Here is a 12,913-nt window from a genome sequence, read left to right on the forward strand (position 1 = left end):
TACATCTGATATAGATTCGTCTTCATTTGCATAAACTTTAAAGGACAACTGACCCCAAAAATTGCCGTTTTTCATATAAAACTACAACGTACATAGATCACATAAATTCAACTTTGAACTCTGATACAGCTTCTGTCGCCGAAAAGAAATAATCAATTCGCGAAAAATAGCAATAGAAGAGCGCCATATTTGAGCCCGCAATAAATTACCGCATTAATGCCGTGACGTCACAACGTGAAGCTTGCATTCCAAACTTGTTGAGTTTGTATATTTCGAGTGCTAGTCGATCTTTTAATAGTCTAAGTTAGAGTAAGTTTCTTAATCCAGATGGTCCACTGTTGTGTGCCAGAATGCACCAACCATTCTTCCAAAACTGAGTCTGTTAGCTACCACAAAATTCCTAACAAAATAGCTCTTCAGAAGGCATGGATAGCGCGGATAAAGAGAGAGAACCTGCCGCCTTTGAAGAACTGCTACGTTTGCAGCGATCACTTCGAGGATTCATGCTTTGAAGTGGATCTGATGGAGCAGTTAACCGGGATAAAAAGGAAGAGGAGATTAAAGAGCGATGCTGTTCCGTCAGTATTCAATTTTTGCAAGCCAGCTAAAAGAAGAGCTACATCAGAGAACCGGCTCAAACGCAAACAAAACGAAGAGGTGAGATAAAATGTCATTTATACATAACATAGTTTACATTGTTTTTCGAAATAATCACTCATGAAAAAGACTTATTAATGCATACCGAAGCGAGTCATCAATCATTAGCTATTTATGCTTTCATAGATGAAATGTTGCTTAAAATCATAAGTATAGCTAGTAATATTTGATCGATACTTGAAATTTTCAAAATGGTTATTTGCACGTGTTTAGTTTACATTTGATATTTATTCGTAAACCATAACAATGTTGCCGTAATATTCCAAATTTGCTTGGATAAATGACCACGGAAGAATAATTTATAGCATTGTTGGTTAATATGTTTATTTTGTATTATTTAAGGTAAAGTAGGCCTCGAAGAATGGTTTATAGTATTGTTGAAAACATTGTTTATTTTTGTATTTTCAAAGAATGTGGAGCAGCTATGTGCCACAATAAATCCCTCGTGTGAAGATCCACCAAGTATGGAAACACCAGAGTTCTCTCCTGAACCACTTTGTAAGGAGATTGGTGTTCAGTGTTGCCTTGGTTGTAGATATGTTGTAACATCCACTGCATCAACTCAGACAGAGCCTGGATACTATAAAGATGCCGACACAACAACAGTTTACAATCCCTCCCCTTCGCCAAACATCAGTAGAGATGAAATACTCAGTGTGAGCTTCCACGACCACAGCTACAGTACTAGCTATCACCCTTCACCAGTAAAGTCAATGCCAACAGTGTCTCCACAAAAGTCAGAAAAGTCTTTGTTTTCAGAGGAAGAGGGACTCCCACTAAGTGACGATGATGATGGTTTCATTGTTTCATCGCAAGAGACAGTTTCAACAACGGACAGTGAATTAGAGCCAGAAAACAAAGACTGCAATAAAACTCTTGAAAACCATATCAAAGAACCTAAATATTTGGTATTTAACTCTTGTTTGCAGCAGTTATTCAAGTTTTGTAGAAGCTGTGGAGCACCTGTCGCTGATGTCAACTTTGTATGTCAAGGCAGCCTACTTATTGTGACAACTACATGTATGAAACATCATGCTTTGACATGGTACTCACAGCCAATGTTAAATCGCTTAGCTATTGGGAACTTGTTGATTTCCTCATCAATATTATTTACTGGTAATACTTTTACCAGACTTCAAAACTTTGCATCCTGTCTTGGCCTAAAATTTCTGAGTGAGAGGGTCTTTTACAGACATCAGGAACGTTACCTATTTCCTGTTGTTAATGATGCTTGGAAGAGAGAGGAGGCTGCTGTAATTGAAGAGCTGTCAAATAAGGACATAGTAAATCTCAATGGTGATGGCCGAAGTGACAGTCCTGGCCATAGTGCTAAATATGGCACATATACTATGATGGAGACAAGCACAGAGAAAATTGCCACCTTCAGCATTGTTCAAGTCTCTGAAGTAACCAGCTCCAATGCTATGGAGAAAGAGGGGTTTCTAAGGTGTTTGAACACTTTAGAAGACATGGTCAGTATAAAATGTATCACAACTGACAGACACACATCCATCACCAGCACTATGGCAAAAGATTTTAGCCACATCAAACACCAGTATGATGTGTGGCATCTTTCCAAGTCAATTGTAAAAAAGCTGAACAAGAAAGCAAAATTGAAGAAAAACCAAGAGCTGGCACCCTGGATACAATTCATTTCAAACCATCTTTGGTGGTGTGCTGCTACATGTAATGGGGATGTACAACTTTTGAGAGAGAAGTGGAAATCTGTTGTTCACCATTGCGTGAACAAGCATTCCTGGAAGGATGCAGAGGTATTCAAAAAGTGTGCCCATCCTCCCCTAACCCGCAGACAAGTGCGCACCACACACTGGATCAAGCCGGGGTCACCAGCTCATGTGGCCCTAGAAGAGGTTGTCCTTCAACCAAAGTTACTTAATGACTTGGCAAGATTGACCGACTTTTGTCACACAGGAGGGCTTGAAGTTTATCATTCGATGATGCTGAAGTATTGCTCAAAAAGAGAGCACTTCTCTTACAAGGGAATGGTTGCTCGTACTCAACTTGCTGCCATTGACAACAATTTCAATACAGCTAGAATTCAAGCAATTGTTCAAAAAGGCCCAAGGAGTGGAGAAGCTCGTTATCGCAAGTGCTTCCCTAAGATGCACAAGCGCTGGGTTGTTAAGCCAGTCTTACAAAGAAAAAGCTATGCTTTCCTCCCTGAGCTACAACTGAAAGTACTTGAAATTTGTGAGGGTGGCATGGAGGCTGCAGGGGTTGACCCAATTGAAGAGGTTGAATTACCAAGAAACATTGCTAGTGTTCCTGCCCCAGACAAACAGGAATTGATTGAACGACACCGGTCAAGATTTTCTAGGTAATTAATTTAAATGGAAAGTAGTAGAGACTACAAACACTAAAATGTGTAGTGTTAAGTGATGCTAATTCTAACCATTTCCTATTTTTAATTAACACTATTTAGTAGAAAATAATGCAAAGCATCATTGGCACTCTTTTAGTGATTGTACTCTAGTGAATAGCTGTTTTGAAAGAACTGTCAAGTAAGCCTGTCGTCCCAATCCCCCTCATCTTTGAACAGTTGTGTTCATTACTGGTAATAATTACAATGCTTCTACAAATGGGAAGGTACATGACAGACCCAAGTAAAACTGCTATAAACAAAATATGTAATTAATGTGAAGGGGACCTGATTAAAGTGGTAGATAAGTTTGCAGTTTTTAGATTTTCTGATGAAAATTTTATTAAAATATCATTACCACTTAGGAAACGATTGACTTTTAAATGAAATCTTAAAAGAGGTCTTTTCTTTAACTATCTACGCTCCATTATATATGGGGTCTCTCCCAGTATGAATGTAGTATAGAAAAAATTCCAGCTGAATAGTGACTTTCGCTTTCACTCATGGGAATCAAGATGTTCATTCATTTGCTCTCAGTGAATTAATCAGCACATGATTACTGAGCTGCAAAGGGCCTATTTGCCTGGAAAAAAAATATATGAACCATAAATGGCTGACAAGCCTGGATGCCAAGATTTCCTAGTGCCAATTTGTCTGACAATGAGACTAGTCAGTACCGAGATTCTAAGATGGGGTGGGATTCTATCACCAAGAGAATATTTTTTTCATTTAGCACAATTTTTGAATCCATTATAGCATGCTACTTCAAGGCAAATTCTTTATAAACAATACTGACTAGCCTTGTTTTAAGACAAATTGGTGCCCAGGAAATATTGGTTATCCATGTCTAGTATAACTGCAAAATTTGCTTGGTTAGCTCATGATTTTGTCCACTAGTGCTTTGTACACTAGGTTCTCTATTCAGCTGGATATTTTGTCTAGGTGTAGTTGTTTTTAAATAATAAAATATGCAAAACCTACAAAACATTTATATAAACAACTTTCTATATGTACTTCATCTAAAAATAAATTCATGACTACTCTTATACATTTTGGTCTCAGCCTTTCCATGTTTTCCTTTTCAATTTATCAATTCAGAAATCCTGATAGAAAAAAATCCACTCTGTGTATATGAAATGAAGTAAGGAATAAATAAAATGTATATAATAACTCCATGTAACTTTAGGCCAAGCTAATCATCTGCATAGTGAAAACCTTCAAATTCAAAGTCCTCCTCTAGTCCAGGGGGAGGGAAGTGTGCTCTGATGCACATGACAGCACAAGAGGGCAGAACAACCCAAACTTCCTTTCCAAGAACTCCCCAGCACCATCTTGCTAGTTGCCTATATGCAATGTGTCTGTACTGCTTCTGCTCTGGGCCTTCATACGCATTACTGTACTGCTGTTTGTACTGAGCCCATGCGGTTCGAAGAACATACTTATTGGCACAAACAGGTAAGAATCCAGGATGTTGAGTAATGCATGGTGGTGGTTCATCAGCATCTCCATCTTCAACAACAGACTGGCATGTTGCAACCACTTTTTCGATTTCTTGGCAACAAATGCATTCAGATATTGAATCCATAATTTGGCAGCTACCACAGGTACACCTATTTAACAGAAATAAAACAATTCTTAGTATCTTTGAACATTATCAACGATTGTCCCAAGTGAGAATATACATACACAACTTGTGACACAACTATATCCCTGTATCTATATCCTGCAGTATATAACTTATTGACTATCAAGCGATGTTTTTAAACATGTTTTTAATTAAAACTGTGAAAGTTGGTATTGCTTTTGGTTGCAAACTGGATTCATGCATACCAATATCTAAAGAACAGATTGCAAGAACACGAGTGGCAAGATACGATTTTATATAAAATGGATATGTAGTTCAGTTTTGTGATAAGACAGAAGTACGACTTACCAATCTGAATTTGTAAGTCGATTGTTCACTTGTTCATCGTCTTCAATAATGTCACTGTCAGATCCTTCTCTGAACTCTTCATCTGAGGAGATTTCTATTTCTGGTTCAAACTGATATGGCCGTAAACCAAATTCGTCGTCCATTCCGAAAAATTCTTGAGCGAAATCGTCTCCCGAGCTGTCCGAGCCTTCGGAAGAAGAATTAGATTCTGACATGCCTTTAATTTGATGACCAAGTTGTATTTTTTCGCAAAATATTGAGTAAAACGTATAAGAAACTGAGGAAGAAGTCAGGCAAACAACTGGAAGCTTGAACTCTTGTGACGTTGTGACGTCATTACGCTATTTTTCTGAGCCCGCGATAAAAGCGCAAGATGGCGGCCACCAGAGCGATATATGCGATGTTTTCAAAAAATTGTTTTAGAAAAATGGATGCTCTATCCCCTTTAAAAACTGGATTTTTGGACTTCTCAAATGATGTAGTTCCTCTTAAAAATGGGTCATTTTGGAGGGTCAGTTGTCCTTTAACTTGGATAAAACTATCAAACTTGATTCATTTCGTAAAGAATTCGGTACAATATGAGAACATACATCATGCGTTTATTAAGTAATGTACTCGCAGATCGTGTTTTATCGGGTCTATAACCACTCAGCTACGCCTCGTGTTTTATACCCGATAAAACACTCCTGCTCGTTAAACATTACATAATAAACGTGAACTTTTTTTTAACTTTTTCATGTTGGCTACCAGAATGGACCATCCTCACACGAACATAACATTCACATTCAAGCGCATCAGAATGAGGTTACGCGTATTTAAACAAAGCTTTTTGTTCTTATGACAATAAAATGGTGCCGTGTGAACCAGATCCATTGAGACATTTATAGAATTCTCTTTGCATAATTTGCCAAAAATAATGTTAGTGTGCATACCATATATCCGTGAAAGAGTAAACTAACATATAGTACAAATTAGTACAAGTTTAGTAGGTCTACTGTCTACTGAGGTCTACTGAACTTACTAATTTGTGCAAATTGGTGCAATTTCTTACAAAGTTTTACTGACGTTAACCATGTTGGATTGTAAAAATAACAGAATGTCCTTACTATGTGGAAGTAAAAACTGTCTTGAATTAACAATTTAATGGTTCAAGAATAACGGTCATCACGTGATCATGCCCTGTCCTAAAACACAAATACTGTACCTTTGCCAAGTTTTTCAATGATTTTATCACCAATGTCGCCAGGATCAGTGGTAGTGGTTGTATTTTTGACCGGTGCGTCTGGTATTTTCTTCTTCAAGATGCCAGTATCAACGCGAGGTCCTACGGCCACTGCAAATATCTTGACACCCTTGTCTGCAAGAGCCTTGGCTGCTTTCTTGACAGCAGTCGCCTATCCAAGAACGACAGGTCAAAATTAGTAGTCATCATGGTAGAGTGGCTTTGAACAAAAGCCATGTGCGGGGAGGGGGAGGGGGAGGGGGAGGGGGGAGGACATAAACAATGCAATGTCTTTGCATGACAAGATAATGGGTTAAGAAAATATTCCTATTCCCTTTCCTACAACAGTCAGCATTAAAATACTTACTGGACTCTCCGACTGTCTGTCTGTCATGATCACAAGACCTTTGATAGCATCAGCACGAGCAGCTCTACTCTCGAACATATTACGAACTTCTTTTAGAGCCTTGTTTAAATCAGAACCACCCAAACTCGCTGGCGCGGATTCCATTAACCTGATAAGTTTTTTAGGATTTCGCTGATCGTCATGGAAACTGATTTTGATTGACGGCGTGTCCCCATAGACCAAGAGACCATAATGAATACTGGAAGTGCCGTATTTTTTGATAACACTCTTGATGATTCGCTTCATGAAGCCGTAAGTATCATCAGCAGCGGTGATATCTGCACTGATTGCAAATACCAGGTCAAGTTTGGGAACCTTCAGAGGACCTGAAAGAAATCGAGAACTGTTTTATACCTTGCACGTCCTGCTGTGTGTGGTTCACCGTCATCTAGTTACTCATTTTAGGGGAGTTTTTATCATTTGACCGGATACTCAGCCTTTACTCCCCAAATATAATTTACCTAGTGAGTTGAGCATTGTGCATTGTGTGTAACGATGTAAAAATATAATGCTACATAGAGTGTAACCGTCATGCAAGACCACTATAAACTAAATAGCTCGGTTGTCAAACCTATATATTCTGAATGTGATGTCACAGCCGCCATGTTGAATACCTTAAACAAAAATATTCTTAGGTCAACCAACAAGGTGGTTATGACAATGTATGTCGCGCGTCTCATCTATTTTCCATTGTTCTTACCTCTGAGAGCGACCTTGATGATTTGAACACCCAAATCTTTCGGATCCTCATTTTTTCTTGCCTTAATAACATCCCCTTCTTTGGGTGCTAGAAGTTTACTTTCATTCAGATCGACGTATCTGCCTACAAGGACTGGAATAACCTGCACATCTCTTCCCTGAAGAGCGTCGACTTTCTCTTCTAGTTCTCCCGGGGTATTGATAGACTTTCGATCAGCCATGACCACCAGCACTTTTTCAGCATTCGGGCGCGTTCCAGATTTCAGGAACACTTTCTTTGCCTCTTCTAGACCTTTGGCCATATCAGGGGATCCACTGACCCTAGGAATTCTATCGATCATTTTCTTTAGTTCCGAGTCTGTAGGAACAGAATCTCCGAAGTTAAGACGAGTGGTCGGCGAGTCTCCGAATACGATAAAGGCGAAATGGAGTCGTTTTTGTCCGTGAAGGTCAATGATTGATTTAATGGTGTTTTTCATGAGGATAAAGGTTTCGTCTGCATCAGCTGAGCCCGCGGTCATCGCAAACCCAAGATCCATATTTGGTACCATCGGAGCAACTGAAAATCAAAATCAAGTACATTTTGAGGCAACTATAAAAAACCAATGAGTTGTGCTAAAATGTGAACAAAAACGTGACGAAATACGTTGCGTGGTATGCGACCAAACCAATCGATCTCCTTCAAGCAAGAGTTGTCACGTGGTGTAAATCATGTGACAAATTGCAATGAGCCTCTTGCAGTTCCGCTATGACTGAGAGAGACCACTTTTTTGATACAATAAGTATTTTTTTGCTACGAGTTCCAAAAGATAGAGCAAGTTTTGTACCTTTGAAAGCAACTCTAGCAATTTCATCTCTGATTGCTTCTGGTTCATCGTCCCTTGCGGCTGAGATCACGTTTCCTTTCTCTGGGGTAGTCTTCTCGAGTTCTTGGCCATTCACTTCGTTTCCAAGGGCTACCGAAACTACTCTAATCTTAGACGTTTCTAGAGGGTTGGCTGCTACTTCAATCTCTTGTGGTGTGTTGGTGGATCGCTTATCAGTGAGAATGATAAGAACCTGAAACAAGGAAATTTTAAATTTGATTGTCATTCAATCACAGTTTTAATAGGGGAAAGAGTGCTTCGAACTTTGCAGCGTCAAAGTAGTCCACCACTCCCCATATGGGGCTCTTCCGTGAGGTTCCCTCCACACGCACTTCCACTGCATTACATATTTAAAACATATAACACTCGACTCCATGTTGATTTTTACGGACGGAGGGAACCAGAGAACCCGGAGAAATTCCTCGTGGCAAGGGAGAGAACGACACATCAAACAAACTCAACTCTCATGAGATCCAGTCTGAGCCGGGGCTCGAACCTGGACCACAGCGGTGAGAGGCGAGAAGTAAACCACTACGCCACCTATCATGTAGGCAGTGGTACTAAAATGACGCCACCATAGTCGCAAAATGTCCCAAGTATGCTATACATACCTTGCGAGCATTTGGCCTTTTGTTATCTTCCTGGAAAACACTCTTTCCTGTTTGCAAAGCAACTTCAAGATTCGGGGATCCTCCAACAGGAAGAATAGAATCAACGAAAGTCTTGAGATCGTCATCATCATTAAAGCGATCCCTGAATTCCAGTCTCTTTAGAGCCGACGATCCATAGGCTACCACTGCATACCGCATCTTCCCCATGGAATATTTGTCGATCATTGACTTGATGATGTTTCGCATCTTGTTGAAGTTAGAGTTAGAGTAGGCGGAAGCAGCACTGATTGCGAAGACAAGATCAGCTTCTGGGACGTTGACGGGCTCGAGATCTTTGTAAAATAACAGAAAAAGAAAAACGGTAAAGAATAGAGAAAAGAGCGCGTCGATATGGTTGTCGTATGTGTAAGAGAAACGAAGAAAACCGCGTCAATCATAATATAATTATTGTATTTTTTTCACGGCGACTTTACGTTAGGAAATAATCTATCATAACCCGAAGCAACAGAACGGATGGCGACAAAAAAAAATTGGAAGCTAAAAATTGCGAAAATTTCAAAATTCGTGTTATTAGCTTTCGCATCAGAAGGCATCGCATGAAAGTCGCATCAAGGATGTCATGTGACCACGATTCAACGAATGAGAGCGCGCTCATCAGAGGGGACAGATTCCAGCTATGTTAACAATAGTTCATACTCACTTTCTCTTATCTTATCCATAATCTTTTTAGCTAGAGGTTTAGGACGTTCAGAACTTGGCACTTTAATCAATGTGCTCTTCAGAGGTGTTGTTTCGACGAGTTCATTGGGATTGGCATACTGACCAACAGCGACTGGAATCACTTGTATGGTTTCGTCTTCCAAATACTTTGCAGTATTAACAACATCCTCTTTAGAATTACCCGACTTGTTATCCATTATCACTACCAGAATTTTCCTCGCTTTCTCGCGGGACCCAGCGCCTTGGAAAGTGACTCGCGACATTTGTAAGGCAGCCTTCAAATCAGGGACTCCAGAGCTGCTTGCCATTCGTTCCAGTTGGCGTATCAGAGTGTCTTTGTCCAGGAATGCACTGCTAAAGCTTGTCACTAAGATGGGCCGGCTGCCGAAGACGACGACACTGTAATGGATGTTGTCGGTGCCGTACATATCAACGATTGTTTTCAGTGTATCTTTCATAAGTTTGAATATTGTTGGTGCCTGGACTGATGTGGCGCTGATTGCAAACCCTAGGTCAATCTCGACGGTCTCCAAGGGATCTGGAACAAATATGAAGACAATTAGTAAAAATGTCTTTGCTTTTTCAAAAGGCAGCACTTGCCACGGTTTTCACTGCTAGATGCTGAATTGAAACAAAAGTCGCGACAAATACATCTTTGTACGGTAAAGGTACATAAGAACCGTGCTTTCTTTGGTTGACAGTAGTATACTGCCAATTGTCTCCTTCACAGTTCCCTGCGCCATCTTGTTAGGTATACGTGCCTTTGCATCGAAACGAGACGAACAGTGAGCTTGCAATGATAGAGACGTGAATAATTTTCCAAGGTGTTTAAAACAGGTCTCTATCATTGCAAGCTCACCTTTCGTTTCGCTTCGATGCAAAGGCAAGGCTACCTTTCAAGATGGCGCGAAGAACTGTGTAAGGGACTATTGACCTCTGTAAACATTTTTAATAACCAGTGGCTGAGAAAAATATGTCCATCGTTCCATAACCGAGTTGAAGTAGTACCCCGTGTTCCTTAGCTTTGCTCCCTCCGCAAAAATCAACTTCTGAATCCAATTTATAATGGCGGTAAATAAGTTTCTTAGTCATTGCCTAATAGTGTTATACAGTCATTAAACGAAGACGATATATGATTAAGAAAATAAACGCAAGAATTGCTGGACGTTTCGATGACATCCTGTCATCATTTTCATTTTCGAAAAGTCCAGCAATTCTTGCCTTTATTTTCTTAAACAAACGTTTATCAACATCCATACTGAAGACGATATATTTAATTCTAATTTCTTTTTTTTTTTTTAATTATTATTCTAACCCTGTTTAACACGATTCATGATTTCATCTCCAATCTTCTGCACGCCATCGGGAATGGTAGTGTTCAATGCATTGTCCTTCTTGGGTGTCACATCTATCAGCTCTTCTTTATCAGCTTCGCCTTCGATAGCCACAGTGATTACCTAGTATGAGAAGTCAAGATCTTGTAAATACAAAAAACTTTGTTTGGTTCCAATGAGACAAATATGATGATCTAAACTTAAATTACTTGCCTATGTTCGGAAATTGGAATAAACAGTCCTGCCTCCCTGCAACCGCTTGAATCATATAGCATACGGTGCCCCAGTGCAAGATAGGACACAATAATTAGGTAACTATGGTAACACACCAGTTTCGCATTCGATGCATACCGCTGTTTTTGAAGACCACAGACTCATTTGTACAGGCTTAGCCTCGTCTATAGGTCAACTATTCACAAATACCATTGAAAGCCCGTGGGATTTCAAAACATTTGTATTGTAGAACTTGCAAATTCTTTACATTACAGTTGACTTTTGCAAATGATTTGCTCTTAAGCAAGGTCGAACTTCACTTGAAACAATAAATAATGCGGTCTTCTTTGATGTCATTACGTTCGGTTCATGTGAAGTTCGACGTTTGTACTCGCCCTAAACCTGTAAAAATGAGTCTGTAGTCATAAAACACAGCGGTATTTACCGAATGAGAAAAGGGACTATAATGCGCACATTCAATGAATACCTCAATGCCGTTATCTTCCAAGTCTCTGGCTGCAACCTTAGCATTTTCCTTATTACCGGTAGACCTTACATCTGTCATGATGACCGCTACTTTACGTGCATCTGGTCTCACAGCATCACTATTAAGCAACTTTTTGGTCTCGCTGATGGCTTTTTCAAGGTTCGAGCCAAACGAACTCCTTGGCGCTCTGTCCAACAAAGTCTTCAATTGCTGTGGATTTGTCATGCGTTCTTGGAAGGATATCTTGACGGATGGTTCGCTGCCAAAGATGACAAGACTGTAGTGGATTCTACTCGTGCCATATTTGTCAATGATGTATTTGATGATGTTCTTCATGTACTGGAAGGTTTGGGCTGAGTTTGCGGAGTCAGCGCTAATGGTGAAGACGAGGTCAACACGTGGTATCTTAGGACGAACTAGAAAATGAAAAATAGTTTTCCAGTTAATGGTTTAAGGCGAGGTCAACACGTGCCATCTTAGGACGAACTAGAAAATAATACGTGTTTCCTGTAAGGCGAGGTCAACACATGGTATCCTAAATCGAACTAGAAAATGAAAAAAGGGTTTCCTGTCAATGGTGAAGGTGAAGTCAACACGTGGTATATTAGGACGAACTAGAGATGTAAAAAGTGTTTTCTGTTAATGGTACAGGCAGGGTGAACATACTTGGTATCTTAGGACAAACTAAGAAAGGCTGTTAAAAGCGAGGACAGCATATTGTTTCTAAGAGAGCTTGAACGTCTGTCCACTGACCTGTCTCTTTATTTTCAAGTAAGCTAGAGAAAGTACACTGCGATGAAACTCAATAGAAAAAGGATGATTTTTGAAGGGATGATGCATCCCCCGAAGTTACAGCAAAACGTATTATGAAACGAAAATTTGGATGAAAAATATATGAATAATAATAAATGATACTAGAAATTAGAGGAAACAATAATAAGTCAAAAGGAAAGGAAACATTTTGCGAACCTTTCAATGCTCTCTTCATAATCTCCTCAGCAAGGATTCCAGCGTCGAAGGGTTTGCCGGTTTTGATGGTATTATCAGAGTGTGGCGTCATGGTAGATATTTCAACCGGATTAACTTGGTTACCAATCCCCACCGGGATCACCTCGATGCCATTATCCTCCAAGTCACGTGATTTATCTTTGACGTCATTCAAATCATCGGTAGATTGTCGATCATGCATTATGACAAGAACCTGAGGAAAAGAGAAGAACAAAGAAACGCTTCAAATTAATTTAAGATCAGTAGTTATCTTAGTAATTTTTATATTACATAAATTATTTATATATATCATATAAATAATTTATATATTATTTATGCTATCAATGGACCTAATGAGCAAACGTCTTTTGCATTTCATATCTTTTTTGAGAATAAAA

The 12,913-nt window shown here is 39.5% G+C and overlaps 4 protein-coding genes across 4 annotated transcripts in view; 2 read left to right on the plus strand and 2 right to left on the minus strand.

Annotated features, from left to right (window-relative positions):
• Positions 1-12,913, minus strand: part of LOC116301766 (uncharacterized) — a 142,179-nt gene that overhangs the window by 48,662 nt on the left and 80,604 nt on the right. The window contains exons 50-58 of the mRNA XM_089036878.1: positions 12,498-12,729; positions 11,529-11,944; positions 10,810-10,951; positions 9,475-10,032; positions 8,775-9,106; positions 8,125-8,356; positions 7,299-7,856; positions 6,560-6,924; positions 6,175-6,364 (exon numbers count right to left, since the gene is read on the minus strand). Coding sequence (XP_088893004.1) covers positions 6,175-6,364; positions 6,560-6,924; positions 7,299-7,856; positions 8,125-8,356; positions 8,775-9,106; positions 9,475-10,032; positions 10,810-10,951; positions 11,529-11,944; positions 12,498-12,729 — 3,025 coding nt within the window. The remainder of the gene's footprint in view (positions 1-6,174; positions 6,365-6,559; positions 6,925-7,298; positions 7,857-8,124; positions 8,357-8,774; positions 9,107-9,474; positions 10,033-10,809; positions 10,952-11,528; positions 11,945-12,497; positions 12,730-12,913) is intronic.
• LOC148907467 (THAP domain-containing protein 2-like) lies at positions 165-1,365 on the plus strand. Its single transcript, XM_089036416.1, has 3 exons — positions 165-657; positions 1,068-1,293; positions 1,340-1,365. The coding sequence occupies exons 1-3, from the start codon at positions 328-330 to the stop codon at positions 1,363-1,365; spliced, it is 582 nt and encodes a 193-aa protein (XP_088892542.1). The 5' UTR covers positions 165-327.
• Positions 1,340-4,085, plus strand: LOC148907468 (uncharacterized). Its single transcript, XM_089036653.1, has one exon. The coding sequence runs from the start codon at positions 1,371-1,373 to the stop codon at positions 2,997-2,999; it is 1,629 nt and encodes a 542-aa protein (XP_088892779.1). The 5' UTR covers positions 1,340-1,370; the 3' UTR covers positions 3,000-4,085.
• LOC148907469 (uncharacterized) lies at positions 3,347-5,385 on the minus strand. The gene is made up of 2 exons (XM_089036654.1): positions 4,971-5,385; positions 3,347-4,647 (listed from the first exon to the last, which is right to left on the minus strand). The coding sequence occupies exons 1-2, from the start codon at positions 5,183-5,185 to the stop codon at positions 4,230-4,232; spliced, it is 633 nt and encodes a 210-aa protein (XP_088892780.1). The 5' UTR covers positions 5,186-5,385; the 3' UTR covers positions 3,347-4,229.

The sequence above is a fragment of the Actinia tenebrosa genome, unplaced genomic scaffold (genome assembly GCF_029948245.1).
Source record: "Actinia tenebrosa isolate PJP-AT-01 unplaced genomic scaffold, QUT_ActTen_1.0 PGA_scaffold4__44_contigs__length_22323623, whole genome shotgun sequence".
In the NCBI taxonomy this organism is placed as follows: domain Eukaryota; kingdom Metazoa; phylum Cnidaria; class Anthozoa; order Actiniaria; family Actiniidae; genus Actinia; species Actinia tenebrosa.

Bases quoted from the DNA above. Each gene is read 5' to 3' on its own strand.
- LOC148907468 (XM_089036653.1), top strand. From the start codon at position 1,371: ATGCCAACAGTGTCTCCACAAAAGTCAGAAAAGTCTTTGTTTTCAGAG.
- LOC148907467 (XM_089036416.1), top strand. From the start codon at position 328: ATGGTCCACTGTTGTGTGCCAGAATGCACCAACCATTCTTCCAAAACT. The intron at 658-1,067 runs GTGAGATAAAAT...GTATTTTCAAAG, and splicing joins AACGCAAACAAAACGAAGAG to AATGTGGAGCAGCTATGTGC. The intron at 1,294-1,339 runs GTAGAGATGAAA...CCACAGCTACAG, and splicing joins CTCCCCTTCGCCAAACATCA to TACTAGCTATCACCCTTCAC.
- LOC148907469 (XM_089036654.1), bottom strand. From the start codon at position 5,185: ATGTCAGAATCTAATTCTTCTTCCGAAGGCTCGGACAGCTCGGGAGAC. The intron at 4,648-4,970 runs GTAAGTCGTACT...TCTGTTAAATAG, and splicing joins CGACTTACAAATTCAGATTG to GTGTACCTGTGGTAGCTGCC.